This window comes from Aplidium turbinatum, chromosome 4 (assembly GCF_918807975.1).
Source record: "Aplidium turbinatum chromosome 4, kaAplTurb1.1, whole genome shotgun sequence".
NCBI lineage: Eukaryota > Metazoa > Chordata > Ascidiacea > Aplousobranchia > Polyclinidae > Aplidium > Aplidium turbinatum.
In genome coordinates, this window is record NC_137475.1 from 46,884,384 (window position 1) to 46,902,298 (window position 17,915).

Genomic DNA, 17,915 nt, shown 5'->3' on the forward strand with positions numbered 1-17,915 from the left:
GAAATTCTTTTGTTACATTTTTCCAGTTAGAAATTCTTATGTTGCATATCGCGCGATTTCGGGTATTTAACCCTCTTCAGTACAACTTTTATCAACAGCATAGTACAGTACAATTTACAGCAGTTCACTTTAAAAAAATGACTAAAAATGTTATTTGGTTGCTAAGAAGCAAATTAGTCTACGAGCAGTAATAATGACAATTTTTATGCAAATTATGAAGGTAATTAGGTCATAGGCTAAAGTGACAAACTATAGTTGCAACACCAACTTGACTGACCCCATTGTTTGTTGTTTACATTTAAATACTTCGCCGAATGCTTAATATTCTCGTACTTTTTATTGTTTCGACAGTGCATGACATCACAATCGGACAATTGGCCTTGTTATTACGGTGGTGACGGTTAAATACCCGAAATCGCGCGATATGCAACATAAGAATTTCTAACTGGAAAAATGCAACAAAAGAATTTCAAATTGGACTTTGTCTCACTTTTATGCATGTACTCTAAAAGGTCGTCGTTTATATTATAGTGTTCATATTTTTCTCTAACATTTTAAATATTGAGAGAAATTGGATGTCAAGCATATATTGCTAATGATAACTTTAACCAAGCCTGTATCAATAGTGCAAACATTTTGACCAAAGATGTTTACCACACGCTCTACGAAAGAGATTCTACCGATACTACGCAGAATTAAAGTTCACATCATATGTACCAGAAGAGCATCATCCACTGTCTTTGAATAGGTATAGGCGTACGGATACATCCAGTATTGGCTGTAGGCGTGGATGTCAATGTAAGCTTGGACGTTGGGAATGCTGTCAATAAAGCTACCTTTTGATTTCACTTCAACCTGAAAAGTCATGGTTGCATCATTACAACCTTCCTTGTGATGTAAACAAAAACATCTCAATCAGGGAAGCATTACAGTATTTGGTAGTCACAAGGCAAGACGATTCGTCTTTATACATTTTCTTCAGGTTGTCAGTCCCATAGTTTACGCGGCTATGTTCGCGATGATGACACCGCGCGCAATTTTGACTGCGCAAAACTTGGCGCAAAAGGTGTCGCATAGAAAAATCTAGCGTTAAAATCAAAAATACAGAAAAAAAGCATATTCTTTTCTTTAGGCGACATGGTCAAAAGAATTGCCTAGAATAAATTGATTGTAGCAGTGAATGAATTGACTGTAGCAGTGAATACTACAGTGGAATGGCGGATTTGGAAAATTCATAACAAGTCTGTGGTATGTTTCTCAGCAACCGATGTGTAGCAAGAATTGACAGCGATAGACTCCTGTTTCGCCCATGAGGCTGGGCTCATCAGTATCGCACCGTAATGTGTTCAACTGTTTTATTCGCATCAACAGCGCACGGGTACAAAGGATTGACACGGTGAGAGAGCACAAACAAACATAGCCAGGTCGAAGACTTTAAGAAACCGGCCTGCCACACCCCGCGGCGGTGGGCAGCGGCGTGATTTAGGGGTGACGATGCACCCGGAGGGTTAAGTCCACCAGCTTAGGTCGCGGGGGCCAGGCTGGGGAGTCGAGGTACCTTTGGAGGGAGAGTGTGGATCGAAAACGTTACATGACCTGTCCACAAATTTACAATGGCAGATCGGGCCAGGGAGACAGGCTCTTTCTGCATAGCCCAGAAAGATGACCTGCGACGGGCCGGGCGACCCGTCGCGTGTAGACGCTGGAGCCGGCAGTAATTGACCGCCCGGCGGCGCCCACGTCTCCTTCACGCGTCCTCGGAGCCAGTGTTGGGCGCGATAACTCATTTTTAAGTTAAGCGATAACGATAATCGATAAACGAAAAATGCCTAAAGCGATAACGATAAATCAAAAAAAAGTTAAGCGATAACGATAAACGATAAATTATCAGCCGATAATGTCCGATAACGATAATGTTTTTTTCTTGATTAGCGCTGCCCCATCCCATGCAGCACGAATTGTTTTCATCAACATGCCGAAAAATCGAACATAATATACTGTAAAGGGACAAAACTTTTTGTAAGTTATGCATAAATAGAATCGCAATAGCGGCAGTGGGTATCGAATCTTCAACCTCTTGATCTAGAATCAAACCACTGAGGTAATCGCCGTACTTATAATTATACCTTCAGATACCAGTTGGATGCTTTTATCAATTAAGTTACACTGCCGCTTACATGCAGTAGGCAAAATCATTAAATCAAATGAAAATACAATAAAAAATTCCAATCTTTGTATTTTGCTTTCTGCTTAAAGGGCTGTTTACAGCAAAGTCAGCAATAATCAAGCTTGTCAAATTAGTCGTGTTTGTTTAAGAACAATAACATAATTATCGTAATGCTGTATCGTAATGCGTATGCTGTAGATATTAACAGCAAACGCAATACTCCATAATCAACACGACACTTCGCAAAGAGGGGATGAGAGCTTCATCAACACCATCAGGACATCATCATCTACCAGCTCATCCATTCCATCACCCACCAGGACAAGAAACAATAACTTAAACTGGATATCAAACCTCAATCGTCTTAGGCTACTGTGTGATGTGCAGTCTAACCATAGAAAGAGCTCAACACCTGCTCTCCTGGGCCACATTGAAATGGGCTTTTGCCTGAGGATGGGTTTCTTTTATGCCCGGTTTTCTTTCTCCATCCTATTATTATTATTATGACTGCTCATCCACATCAATGTTGGAACTGGCAAATTCAATCCATAACACTTTTCATTAGGCTGTCATTCATTACTACATGTGTGCTTCTCTGTGTTTTTGTTTTATTTTTTGCTATTTGTTTTTTGGGTTTTGTGGCCGTGCTAACTACTGATATATTTATGGTCTGCTATAGCTTACTACATAATTTTTCATTCAGGCACGTTTTAAACCTTTCAAGGTTTTGCCATCTTTTCCTGTTCGTTAACGTGCTGGTAGGTTTATATCGATTTTTGTAGTTAGTATCTTTTTTGTCCCGGATGCGTTAATGACGAAAAATAAAATGATTGATTGATTGATTTACTGATAATTTCAGATAATTTTTTTTGTTTTCTTTGTAAACACCATCATTAAAGCAATGGCAGAATGCTGAGTTGTTGAGATAAGAATTACAATGTAGGCTCTGTATTAGTGGGAATAAAAATATTTGATTGAGGTAAGCTATGTCGCATAGGTAGGCTACAGTAAATGGGAAAGGTTATACTGTATTAGGTATAATTTTACCACGCAACTCGATCCGCCTATTGTCATGCAAAAACTACTACAAGATGCAAAAAATGTGATGTCGGTCTGCATGTTAAATGCTTCAAGCAATATCATATTCCGCAATGACTTGTTTCAGTGATGTTGTGTTACTTTGCTAATTTTTATCTTCATATTTTTTGAACTTTCATTTCAATAAAATGCTTGATGACAATAATGACATGACAAGACATGAACAAGACATTTCCCATTTATCACTTCGAGCGGTAAGTAAAACGTAATAACGCTTAAGCATTACGCACAAGAAACTTGTAAAATTTGATAACAGATTTGCCTAGCGTCTTATATATAGGACGGCTTTTTTCTCAAAAAGTACAAACACAACTAGGAAAAAAATAATTGTGATATGTTTTTTAGGTCATAATTATGCAATATTTAAATTTTCCGAAAATTTTTTTAAGTACTTTCACTTTAGGCACAAATGGGTTAACTTTTTAAGTTAAATGGCACTTATGCATTCGGTTATTATTTTTGGATTAAAGTTATATCGCCAAGCTAGAAAAAAATCGATCTTACAGTCTATAACCGATCTTGTGTTGTTATTGTGTGTGAATTTTGTCTTTTAATCTGAGTTTGTGACGTCTCTCTCGTTTGACTTGTAGTAGCTTAGATTGGCAATGCCTCATCGTGCAGCCATGATACGGTAGTTGGGTCCAGTTTGCGAATACCAATGATTCCACTTGGGGGCCGTAAGATGGAACATTCGTGGAGTATGTGTTGCATTGTTTGTTCTACCGCTCCGCAGACACATATCGGCGTATTATGCAACCCCCACCTAAACAGATTAGCTCCAGTGCAGCCAACGTCACATCTGATCCTGTTCAATGTGACCCATGCCTTTCTTGAGAGGTCTGCTCCAGGAGGGATGGAGAGTGCTGGTATAACTGAAAACTGGGGAGGGATATGTGGCAGCTCGTTCCATTCCTGGGCCCATGTCTCCATGCAGCTGAAGTTCTTATCCACAAGCTGTGTAGCATATCGATGGAATGGGCGCCTTGATGACAGGCGTTGGGGTCTGACTGGTCCATATCTTTGGGAGTGACTGTGGAGAAGGTTTTGAGGATCGAGTCTTGCATGCAAAGCCAGTTTGTGAGAGGCTTCTTCCCTACGGACATGAGCAGGAGCAATGCCAGCCAAAGTTGGCAGATAAGCAGTAGGTGTGGGGCGGAGACAGCCAGTGATGATGCGCAAGGTGTCGTTAATGCATACATCCATCTTTTTTGTGTGTCTGCTACGGTTCCACACAGCTGTGGCATATTCGGCTGAGCTGTAGACCAAGGCTAGTGCACTTGTACGCAAGGTTGATGCTCGGGCTCCCCATCCTGTTCCTGCAAGGCTTCTCAAGAGGTTATTTCTCGAGGTAACTTTGGCACGGAGTGACTCGATGTGGGGTCTGTAGGTCAACTGTCGGTCAAGTTTTACTCCAAGGTAAGTTGGGTTTGGAGTATATGGTAAAGGATTTCCTTTTAGCGAAACAGACAGTTGACGCTGGGATTCCCGATTATTTAGATGGAAAGCGGAGATTGTTGTTTTCGACGCATTCAGTTTGAGCCTCCACTTGTCCAGATAGTCAGCCACCAGTTTCAGGTCAATTTCAAGTTTTCTTTCCACCTCGTGCCAGTTCCTGTGAGCGTATAGAAGAGCTAGATCATCCGCATAGCCATACTGTTGCGATGTAGTGCATGGGAGGTCACTTATATAGATATTAAATAGGAGTGGCGATAGTGTTGACCCTTGGGGGACGCCATTTTTCAGGCAGCGTGGTCTGCTGGGTTTTCCCTCGTTGGTATGCAGTATGAAGGTACGGTTCGAGATGGTCTCTACCAGAAACTTAACCATGTGTCGGTCAGGAAAGAGTTGTAATAGTTTTATAGTAAGACCGCGGTGCCACACAGTGTCATAGGCTGCTGTAAGATCCACTAGGACAACACCCACCTTCTCAATGGCTTCAAAACCACTTTCGATGTCATCCGTAAGCTTGACAACCTGGTCAGTTGTACATCGGCCGCGTCGGAATCCAGCTTGTTCTTTTGGCAGTTTTGGATCAACGATTGGTTCGAGTCTGCTCAATAAGAGACGCTCAAGTAACTTGTATGGTACACAGAGCAAGGAATTGGGCCTGTAACTTTTAGGGTTATCAGCTGGCTTGTTGGGCTTTCTAATGGCTATGATGTTAGCTTTCCTCCAGATCTTTGGGAGGAGCAACTTCTTTAGGCAGAATGACATGAACTGTCGCAGCCACTCTCTTGCGAGTGGTCCAATATGTTTAATTAGCTCTGGTGGGATCTTGTCTGGGCCTTGTGATTTGCCAGTTTTTAGGTGTTTGATGGCTGCGTCCAACTCAGAGATGTTAAAAGAGGTAGATAGGAAACAGCTTGAACTGGGTACCTTCCATAGTTGATTGATTTCATTTTTCACTGCTCTGGCATGCGCTTTATCAGCTCCTTGATATTGGCCATTTGCGAGAAGTTGTTTCGCTATGGAGTTGGCCGTTATAGGGCATGGCTTTGGTTTCGTGGTCCTGCCTGTGAGGAGGTTGAGCGTTGACCAGGCTTTACGACTTGAGTGGGTGAAGTCTATTCCAGCGACGGATTCCTCCCATCTATCTCTTTTTTTCCTGTTGATGCAGTCTGTTAAGTCTGTAGCGGCTGCTGCAGCTGTCAAGCCAGGTTCGGATGACATAAATTATATCATATTTTTGCTGACATTCGTTATCCCAGGTTGGTATAAAATTTCTCCTGCAGCTCCTTGGGATGGATAATTTGGCTGCCTTGACGTAACCGCACGTCTCAAGGCAAGTTCTTGCAATTTTAGTTAATCAACTCATCTAAAGATTTAATGCGATTAAAACAGTAAGTTTCATGTTTTGACGAGAGAGATTTTATTGTTTTACGACAATTACTAAAAACTAACACTTCCAACGAAAAAAGAAAACACTAGAATAAAATAGTTGATCGTGAGGTGGCGCGAAACACCATGTTTCCGATGTGAAAGCGGCCTCGTATGTTGCATGCATTGCAATTTGCAACTTTAAAAATTATTGTGTTGTCAGAGTCGTCGCTGCAGGGGGGCGTGCCCCCTTCCCTGATAACGACCTGTGCACACACATTTCAGGCACTGAAGAAGAACTGGTTTTAATTTTAGTTTCATTAACTAGGTGGCTAGTAAATATACTACTTTTCATGGTCTTTCCACTTGTTTGTTGATCCGAAATAAAATTTATCGGCGATTAATTATCGGCGATAATCAAATATTGCCTTTGCCAATAACGATAAACAATAACTGAAAAAATAATTGAACGATAACGATAAGCGATAAAAATTTATCGCCGATAATTATCGACGATGAATTATCGCCGATAATGCCCATCACTGCTCGGAGCAGGTACTTTGACTTTTATATCCGATCTGCCAGAGTGGATAAAATTGTGGTCTACCACGAGGAAGAGAGTCGAACTATTTAAAGATTATTTGGCTTTCGTGGCAGACAAAATTCGAATAAAAATGTGGAGCAGAGGCTCTATTAATCAATAGAAACAAAAAAATATAGGTGGGAGTGTAATAAATACTCACTGGAGAAGAACAAGCTTTGATTCGGCGAGCACGGATGTGCACTGAACAGACGTTGAGGCAGGTTCGCCCAGCTGGGTCGGGGAGGCTAGCGATCGAAACCAGAAGCACTGATAGGCTACATTACCGGTAAAAGTGTGAAAATTTTGAGGCTGCATCGAGTTGATCAGGGGATCGAGTTGATCAATGCGTTGAAAGCAGAGCGAGGTTGATCCGAGCGGGCAAGAACAGCGTCACAAGGCGAAGGCAGCGTATGATAATTTGAAACAATTAATTGATTAATACATAGAGATCTAGTGATGATTGAAGTTACTTAATTGCTGTTAAACCAGTCTCGATTCACAATGCACATGAGTTTTTTTTTTTTTTTTTTTTTTTCTCTTTGCGCACATGAGGCATTTTATTCCTTTCCTTTGTTCATTTACAAGGTATTCGACCGCCGCTTTACCAGTCAGTTTAACTCTTATTTTTGTGGAAGGAAAAGAGCCAACAAAACCAGCAGGCGCCAGGGGAGGACATGTGAAAAAGAAAAGAAATAGCCGGAAGAACGCATGTTTTTTCACAAGTCTGTGGTAATTGAAAAGAAAAGCAATCATCGAGAAAGTGTTGCCAAATAAATAATTTGGCCAAATTTTAAGCAATATAAAACTTTTTTTGTAATATAAAGTTGCGATTAGCAGAGAGAGAGATTGTCTGTTATCCTTTCAATATTAAAAGTCAAAAACATAATGAAAACAAACAGGCAAGAAGCACCCAAGAACCTTACAGGTTTCTAGTCAAAGATATTGATATTGTAGAACTTACGAATCATACGAAGCCAAGTAGCTTAATCAAATTCAACACACTTAATAGGGTGGCTCATTTTCCTTGATGTTCTTTAAAATTTTTGTCAGTTTGGAATAATGTTCCATTTTGCTCACTGATATTTGCAAACCAAAAATTTTTGGTGGGTTTTGACATTTGACCCTGGTTCACCCAAGGAATAATTCTAAATTTTTCCAAATTGTAAATTTCGAAGTTGTTTAGGTTTAGCAGTATTTGAACAAGGGATTTCTCAAAATTTGACCACGTGATTTTGACGTCACTTCCCCTTTTAACTACCACGTGGAACATCTTCACCCTGCTCCAAGTCTGAGAGTCAGTAATAGTGCATGCTTTTAGTGTCATTTTAGTTGATTTTACAGACTTTTCGCGGTCAGTGAATCTATAATCACAGACCAACACAAAATTTGGGCACAAAAGGAGTGAGTTATTTTAGAGTATTTTATGGCCCCTGATTCCGAAAATGCAGTTAGCTTTTTTTCGAATTGGCTATAGTTTTCGAGATATTCGACGATAAAAATATTTTTGAAATCGTTGTTCAAAAGATTTCAATTAACAAATTACCTATTTTCAGCCCTGTTTACCATTATGATGTCATAATTGCACTTGTTTAGTTCAATTGGTTGATATGTTACGAAAGTTCAAAACGCAAGCAAGGGTTGAAATGAACTGTTGTTTGGAAATTGATGTAGGCTACTGTATTTTGAACAAGAACCCTATATATGAGTATGAGCATAAATTATGTTAGATGGCAACATGCTCTGCGGTATAAAGAGGATTCACATTGGATTGGCTTGTTTAGTTGCGCTATTGTTTGCTGGAGTTTTATGTTGGTTGGTTGATATGAATCTATGCCCTTTGACTGAGAAAACTTACACATTGCAGAGTTGAATGACTAAATGCATGGGCCGTGGACCCGTGGTTATGTGCAACTTTTTTACTACTTTTTTATAACTTACTTTTTTATAAGTTATTTTTTATTCTGTGCTAAAAATTGAATAATTGATGTTGAAAATCTTTTTCCTGGGACTGAGAAAGCTTTCTCGGAAGTTTATTTATGTTAGGTTTGCATACTTGTAGAGAGTTTGAACCACTGACCCTGGTGGTAACGCTGGATGAAGAGCTGTTCTCCAAGTGCATTGCTCAAACGCATGCACTCAGAGAGTAGAACCGTGGTTTCTTGGTTAACCGTATCTGTTACTGCTTCCTTTTGGTGGCAAGAGTTTCTGGCCGAGACCATCAGGTATACGTCTCTCTTATTGCTAATTACTCCGTCGGCTTATATCAAATAACAACGGGAAAAAGTATGCCGTTGGTCAAAAGTCTTATCTATCACTTCAATCAATTTATTTCGCAAAATATATTCGTGATTGTGTATTTTAGGTAGAAAAGGTGATAAAGACTCGGTTTTTGACCTATTTTCGCCATTTCTTAATCAAATTTCTCAGTTCACATTTTATTTTGAAAGTCTTCTTGCATTGAACACAGAATTTTATCAATTTTGTTTTTCCGTTTCTGTGCAAACAGTATTCAATGCACTTTTTGCACTACAAAACAATTTGCTCAAATAACAAATTACCTTCCTAATTATTGTCTGCCAGCAAAGAATGGCTCATATCGCGTCAGAGACCGACTCTCTACCCTACCCAAACAGCAAAATCGACATTGAATCAATGTAAAAATGACGGATTTTGCTGCCTGGGTAAGGAATAAAATTTTAGCGCCGTCGCGTTATGAGTGACAAACACAAAATGAAACCGCACGCTAATAGTAAACTGTCAATCAAGCTATTGAATATCAGCAAATTTCTTGCATTTCATAACTGGTTGTGACAAAAGGTTTATTGTGAACTTCACAATTATCCGATACCAACATAATCGGGATTAAAAGTTGGTGCAAGAAAAAAAAGTAAAAGTCAAGAAATCTCAGGTTTCTAGCGTCACTGCGTTTATGCAAAATTGCTGAATTAGCAGAGGGCGAGACCATAGGGTTTACGCCAGTAACAGGTACGGTTAATAACTCTAACCCTACTTAATCCTAATCCTAACCCAGTGACTTGATCGAATCAGTTATCGGGGAAAGGCAGTGATGTTAGTCTAGTTTCGCAGTATAGGGATCTGTGATTGTACCACAAAAGATTATAGCAGCTAACATTTAAAAATACCAGTTCGGAATATGAAAACTATTCAATGAAACAGAATCATCTCACCTCTGACATGACACTTGGTCCATAGTAAGCGTCATTACATGGCGAAGCACTTGCTCCTGGCCCTGAAAAAAAAAAAAAAAAACTTTGTGAACACCAGATGGAATCATTTGTTTTCCTTTCCTAACTTCCTTGAGGTTTCTATGCATTGAGGTGGTTTCACTATTTCTCACACTCTATTGCATTTACAAGCAAAACTCACAAAGATGGTGCTGATTTCAAGCAATGTACGGTAGATTTTTTACTCTATCAAGTAACGGGGAGCGCTGGTTGACTTGCGAAGGCATGCAGTTTAGAAGCTTGAGTATCAAAACACAAACAGCAGTCAAGCTATCATGCATTCTTGCATCAGCCTTTGGATTCATGAATTACCAAGAAAACATTTCTCTTCTATTTCTTCTTATTAAAAAACACAGTTTATACCATCACGATTATTTCAAATCGCTTGTGGTCACTTCTCAGCTAGATGTGTTTATATGAGATACAACACTTTTATTCCTGCCATTATGTATCATAAGAGAAGATAGTATTGGTCTTTCATATACTGTAAATCTCGTTTTATTTATGGCTTTACAAAATTAATAATGATGCACCAACGGCCACACCCTAGCAACGGTAGGCTATAATGCCAGCTACACTAAATTGGACTCACACTAAAATAATGTTATTGTACTAACTTGGTAGGAAAGTCAATTCCTCTAGTAAATGAAGACTGAAATGGCTAAGAAGGGCAAAAATCATATACATGTACACTTGTACAGTAGGGTGCATCATCTGCCCCTCATTTTTTTGTTTGAGTTTCTGCAGTGGATAAAAATGTTCCTTTTTTATGTTTGTTGAAGATGTGCAACTTTTCAGAAGAATCCATTAGCATAGGGGTACCATAATTGGGTTAAATTATGTCATTTTTTGTGATTTTGATCATAATTTTGTATCAAAAGAAAACTATAAAACTAGAACTGCAATATTATTAGGGAACGTATTTTTGCTATTTTATGAAATTAAAAAAAGAAATGGAAACCCTAATGCATGATTTCGTTCAGTTTGAGCATTTGAGTGGTGTTTTGAAATAAGGTATAATGAGAGAAAAATTATAGGTTTACAAAATAAACAATTTTTGCATTAGTACTTTCCGATAGTTAGTGCATATTGTGCATTTCTGTCTGTTTCAGCTGTTTTAGGCTACTATGGAGATACGAACTAGCAGTAAAGTTCCTTGGCCTCTTGCTGAGCATGTAACCAAGGACAGCTTGGTTCTCCACGGCAGCCGTTTGCCAACAAATTTAGATGCATTGAAATGTATTTATGCTTATATAAAGTTTCAATGTGTTGGCAATCAAACATCATCTTTGAATGAGGCAGCTGATTGCTGAATATGCATACAATCAGGTAGTCCCATTTTTTAGAAAGGGAGGCATACCAATGAAAGTTTCAGAAAGTGGTACAAAGTACCTGAAATCCATGTACAAGGATGCGAAAGATGTTGGAAAAATTCCCCCGAAGCGAAGAACCACAAGTGAAAAATTTCAAAAACACAATGATATGTTAATGAAAACTTGCAGCTTGTGGCATCATGATGCAGAGGTACAAATCAGCAAAGAGGAAGACCGGTTGATTTTTAATTCAATGAAAACAGACAGAACCGCTTTATGGGATGCTGTGGATATTTCGTCGAAGCGGAAAGCCGTACGAAAGCTACAGAGAGAAGAAGCCAAATGAAAACGTCTTGAAAAAGAAGAGCTACGAAAAGCAGGCACTCATCAAACAGTGACTTCTGAAAGAGTTGTAGACGACACAGACAGTTGTTCTTCAGCCAATGATTCAGCCTCGGAATCCTATCACTCTTTTGCAAAAAGTAATGAATCACAGATACGTTCACATCGTCGTTCAAAGAAAACTGGAGATACCATTACATTGCCACACAACTAGTCATCCAGAGTTTGTTTCGTTGTTAAAACGTGGAAAAGTTTCCTCATCAGTTGCATCGCAACTTGTGACAAAAGTCATAGAAATTGATAAGGTGATTTTCTGTAATTGGTAAGGTAATCCAATTGTATGTTCAATGAATACGCAGTATCATAATGATTGTAGCCTACTCCTACTGTATTTTCTATTTCAGGCGGCGGTGACGTTGAAAAGTTTTCTGTTTCGTATGCCACATGCCTCTGGACAGATATGATAGAAAAACATGTTTTGAAATTGCTGAAAACATAAAGGGCAATTGGAAACCTTCTAGTGCTATGGCAGTCCATTGGGATGGAAAGCTGGTGACAACGTTAGATAGCAAATATCAGAATGAAGAACGATGTGTTGTGTTGGTCTCAGGTGATGATTTTCTGCTGCCTTAATCGAAGATATATTGCCTTTACAAGTTACTGATGTTTATTTATTTATGTTACACCACAGGAGAGCACGGAACAAAGCTTCTGGGCGTCGCGAAACTTGAAGAAGTAGGAAAAGGGGAAACCGGCAAAAATATAGCACAGAGTGTATTGACGCTCCTAACACAGTGGAAGTGCTGTTATGAAATAGCGGCAGTGGTATTCGACACCACAAGCTGTAATACAGGTACAGGAAACCATAGGGTAACTGCAATGATATACATTTTGTAGCAACTGTTTCAGGTGATAATACAATTTGTTTACTATGATGTCTTTGCAGGTCACATCTCAGCTGGTTGCATCTCTTTGCAGACTGCTCTTGAGAAACCATTGCTATGGTTTGCATGTCGTCATCATGTCGCTGAAGTTATTTTGAGTCATGTTGTGAAAGCACTTAAACTTGATGGCACTACTCTTGAATAAAAGACCTTCAACTTGTTCCGGAAGAAGTTCCACCTGCTTGCACATGCCGATGAAAGTGCATTAAATTTTAGCCTGGTGAATTTCCTGCCCGATGAAAAAAAGAATGAACTGATCACATTGTTGGAGAATCTGCTGTCAGATGAACGGAAGGATAAATATCTCCCTCAAGGGGATTATAAAGAGTTGCTGCAACTGCTTCTCTCTGTTTTAAAAAGAAATTTGATTGTTCCCCTCCAAACACCTGGTGCAACCAACAAAGCCCGTTGGATGAATATTTCCTCATACTCCTCCAATTGACCCAACGCTGTCTTAATATTGACTTGCAAATGACCTTCAAGGATTAAATGTTTGTTCTTGTTGCTAAACAATGCTTTGCAACACTTTCAAAGAACATATACTGTACTAATCAATACCAAAATAATAACTTTTTGTAAAACTGGATAGCCTACAATGGTAATCCTAATAGATAGTAGTTGAGTGGCGGCTACTTGGACCGAGGGACTGCCATTGTATACAATCTTGGTGTATTTTGAACACACATGCTGGATAATTGAACTGCACCTGCCGCATATTGATTTCTTGCATTTAAAGCAGACACCGACATAACGGTTATTAGTGCACTTCTTTATTCTGGTGTCGTCTTTGATTGGCCTTTTCAACTCGTTTAATATATCAGTTGCAGGCGTAAGTCTTTTTTGTACCGAAGGAGTTGTAGGGTCTTCTACCAGTTTCTGCAGATAAACTTGTTGGTATTTTGTGTCGCCCACTTCTTTACAAAACCCAAACATTTTGTTGCTAACAGATCTAAGATGTTTTAGAAAAGTTAAATTCCGCGGTTAATTTAGCTACATTTTTAAAGGCATTATACGTCGGACCAGCACATGTTCTGGTTTAAATGCTTTCCTGACAACGCACCAGGAGCAATCTCGATTCAATCCCGCCCAAGAAGTACATTCGGTTTTGAATTATCTTGAAGTGGTCACTAGGAGATGTTTGTATTTGGTATAAAACATTGGGAGCTTACGATTTATCCTAAAGTGCCAACATTTTGAACCAATATTGCCCGAGATCTTCCAGGAATACCTGATAATACTGGTTTTAACTAACAGTCTAACACTGTATTTTTGATAAGTTCATTGAATTGCTTAATGACAAACTATATTTTTGCTAATTATATAGTGTGCAATAGATAGGCACACGGGTAGTCAAATGACTACCTTGGGCATCCAAGGTAAATTTTGCAAATTGGGACGTTTTTTTCCATGTTTCGGTGAAAATTGATATGTGTTTATGTGTTTTCGTAAGATTATTATTTAGGTTGGTTTGGAAAAGATGCTTGAAACAACTCAGACACTACATCCTTCATCGGCACTACCAAAGAATCTCCACCTCTCATTAGCGATACCAAAAACACTCCATCCCTCATTGACGCTACAAAAGATGATTCAACTCTTACATGGGCGTCCGCACATAGGGGCAAATGGGGTCAGCTGACCCCCCCTGGAAAATTGTTGGATGAAAAATGAAAAAGCGAGAACATGCAAAAATAGGCATGAATTCAATGAAGCTGTTCGTAACATTGAATCATACAGAAAAGAACAATCAGCCACCAATTTAGTTCATCAGTTCTTGAATAAAAAGTGAAGTCGACGTGGGTCTTTGCCGAATTTTTCGATGACTTTTTGGATGAACGAATTTTTGTCCGAGTTTATTCGGCTTCTGTGGACACTCATCATACACAGCCCAGATAGCCTGTCGTCAGACATGGTTGATCTGAGCCATGTTTTGACCCGCCTCATTGTGCTGAATGATCTTTCTACCGTACAAGTAGTGGCGGGGAGGGTCAGTAATGTTATCATCGCTTGACGTACAGCTGGAAAAAGTTCCATATTTTTCACCAAGTCCACACATTCCAATTCTTCCTGGTCTTCGGACTGAGGAAATTTTCCTTTTATGGTTATGTCATACCACGACATGGCGTCCTGCTGAAAATTGTCAAAGTTGTAGAATTAGTGTATGGTTTTGACCAGGGCTTTGTAGTCTGAACGGTAAAATTCCTCCATCTGCGCTGGATGCAGTCGGTATAACATGAATGCCGGCATGTTCGTCTCTGAGAAGCGGCTTTTCAGAGACTGGATTAAAGAGACCATGTAAGGAACGTAAATGGAGCGGCGATAGTATTCCTCACTGGTGCCACCAGTATTTGCTCTGAACAGTTGACGGACACATTGCCGTGGGACAGATATGGTGACACCGATTTTTTCGGCTGCTGACTTCAATGCCGCTGTATAAATGTTTTCTGTAAAAAGTGTTTCTGCATTTTGCCGATGATCACAAAACATTGATACGAGTTTGTCAATGTGCTTCTTGACACCTAACATGTTCAGTTGGACTGCCTTGAAGGGCTTGGGTGACAGGCTCCAAAACCTATAGCGTTACTACAAAAGTAGCGGTTCCAGAAGCGGTCCGCAGCTGGTGTGCGGTCTGCCGTCCCTTTGCATTCGATTCGTGCTGCGCTAAATTCTCCAACTGCCTGTGAATTTCGGTGAAACTTTCCGCAAAGAGTCTTATACTTTTATATTTTGCGCTCCACCTCGTTTCACATAACAATGGCGTGTTTGGTATTAGGCATCTTCGTTTCGGGCTCTCTCTAAAAAAACTTATTATAGCCTTCACTGTTCCAATAGTGTTCCGTACATCCGAAACTGCATTCAGATTGTTGACCACGAGGTTAAGGCGATGGGCTGAACAGTGGACAAATACTGCCAATGGATACTCGCTTCTAATACGTGCCTGCGTACTCCATTTTCTTTGCCTACCATAGTGGAGCATCCATCGTATCCTTGACCACGTAGGTTATTTAAATTTAAATCGTACTTATTACACTGATTTATTATTGTCCCTGCAATCGTTTCTGCGTCCATTTCGTTCAGTGACGCAAAACCAAGAAACTCTTCTCGAATGACGAGATTTTCTTCGTCGAAAAACCTCACTCCATTAGCCAGTTGCTCTTTTCCTGAAATGTCAGCGGTCTCATCCGCTAAGATTGAGAAGCCAACGGAATTGTTTGCTTCAGTAACAATTTCATCTCTAAACCGTTTCTTCACACAAACTTATCATCTCGTTTTGTATACGAGCCGATGTATACTGAGCATTGTCACTTGCGTGCTCCATGTGATCTTTTAAACTTCCATCACCAGCTTCAATTCTAAAACTTAATAAATCATTCAGATTACCAGACTTGAAATCCTTGACGGTGAAAGTGAACCCACCTTGACCCCCCCTAACCGAAAACCTGCGGACGCCCATGAACTCTTATTAGAAATACCAAAACACGCTGCTATATCATCATGCTTCTTATGCTCTTACATGCGCAGGAAATTAATTTAGAAAAACAAAGCTTTTTTAACTATTTTATCTTGATAATGAGCTGCCATATTATGTATTTGTTCTGCAATCTATAGGCTACTTAATATCGTTGCTGCGAACACTTTATTTCTGTATGAAATCTGTAAATAGTCCTTGTTTTGATAGTCCGTTACGTAATTTCAATATGTGTGTGTAACTGTAACAATATAATATGTAATAATATGTATGTGTGTGTGTGTAACTGTGTATATTAGTTTGTTTTTGTGATGTTGGGTTCAGTCGTGTTTTCATTGCTTTAAGAATTGGCGCTCCAGTTGTTCCAGGAACGAGGAGGCGACTGATTCTTAACTAATTCATCAACTTATTTTAAAGTATCAGGTTTGGTGGCCGTGCTTAACTATATTTATTGATGCATACCGCAATATTAGATCCATTCATGCACGTCTTAAACCATTAAGGTTTTGCCACCTTTTCCTTTTGTTAGTTTTGTTAATGTATTTCGTTTTCACAATATCATTTCTTTTGCATTCTGACAAAGAAAAATAAATTGAATTGAAAATTGAATTGTTATGCGTATGGCTTAAAATGATTGAAAGTGACAAAAGCTTTTTGATAAAAATAAAAATGAGTTTTACTTTTCACAAATAGTCAAAATGAATACAGTGGGCATTCTAATGTTCAATGACACCAGATAGCCGGTAAGCACTTTATCATGAAGATATCCAATTCAACCACGAACCATTTACCAAGCAGAAACTACGCTGTTCATGACGTCATCAAGGTTTCGTTTCTAGGAAAAACAAAAGAAAAACGCAAATTCTAGCTAAATTAAGTCATCAGTTTGCCATCGGCTGACTTGGAGCAGAGGGTTAGTGTGATGGTGGTCATTTCATTTACCTGGGTTTGATTCCCACCCCTCTGTTGCTCTTTTGTTTTCTGTAAGTACCAAACAAAGTTCAAAGCAATAATTAACTCTCTGGCTAAATACTGGAATGGTCACAATTAGACAGAAAACGTAACATCTGATTGGTTCGTGGTTCAATTGGATGTCTTCATATTAAAGTGCCTACCCAGATGGCCAGGTGATGATAAAGTAACAGAGGAGAAATTTATTGTAATGTGCCAAGGAAATTGACGAGCTATTATTATGCGTGGAGGCTGTGTTATAGTGAAAACAGTACCAGCGAACTTAATGATTGATTTTTTGCCAAATTCTAACAAAGTTAAGATGATTCCATTTTCTGCGATATTATTCAATTTGAATACATGTTCCAACTCAAGACTATGATGATGAAAAGATTGAATAATTTTCTGAATCAATAAATGATGTAGTGTGGCCTACTTACAAACACCAGAAGTTGAAAAAATAACGTAAATATGGGTCCACCATTCTAAAGTGGGTAATGATTACAAATATCCCATGAATGGTCGTTATGAAATTGAAAATAAATGAACATTGCAGAAGGTTGCTAGAATTTTGAACAATTAAAACCTGGTAATAACAAACCGTTTATTGTATAAATTTCGTGGGCGCAGTTTGTCATAACTGAGCAACAAATTTTGGCACTTCCAAGAATTAATTTTCGCTCACATTTACTCGAAATTCCAAAGCTTAAATATTTTAATTAACCGACTAAAGCGTTCAGTTTTACGAGTCAAATATTGGATTACTATCACAAGCTGTAGAACAAAAATTTAAGCCACAATATTTATGAATGATTTCTTTCGCCTGCTTTTGCACTTATTGCAAACATAACCCTCTGTCTACCGTGGGGTCCAATGGACCCCAAAACAAATTTCGCACTGCGATTTCTTAGGACATATAGCAGATGCGATATTGAAATACCTTGACTCTTCACAGCTTTGCTTAAACAGCACTAAAAGAGGAGTCG

At 39.1% G+C, this 17,915-nt stretch overlaps 1 protein-coding gene across 1 annotated transcript in view; it reads right to left on the bottom strand.

Moving 5' to 3' along the window:
• The window catches only part of LOC145768660 (carboxypeptidase A2-like), a 38,757-nt gene that overhangs the window by 7,434 nt on the left and 13,408 nt on the right, over positions 1-17,915 (bottom strand). The window contains exons 9-10 of the mRNA XM_082580217.1: positions 9,854-9,915; positions 718-855 (exon numbers count right to left, since the gene is read on the bottom strand). Coding sequence (XP_082436343.1) covers positions 718-855; positions 9,854-9,915 — 200 coding nt within the window. The remainder of the gene's footprint in view (positions 1-717; positions 856-9,853; positions 9,916-17,915) is intronic.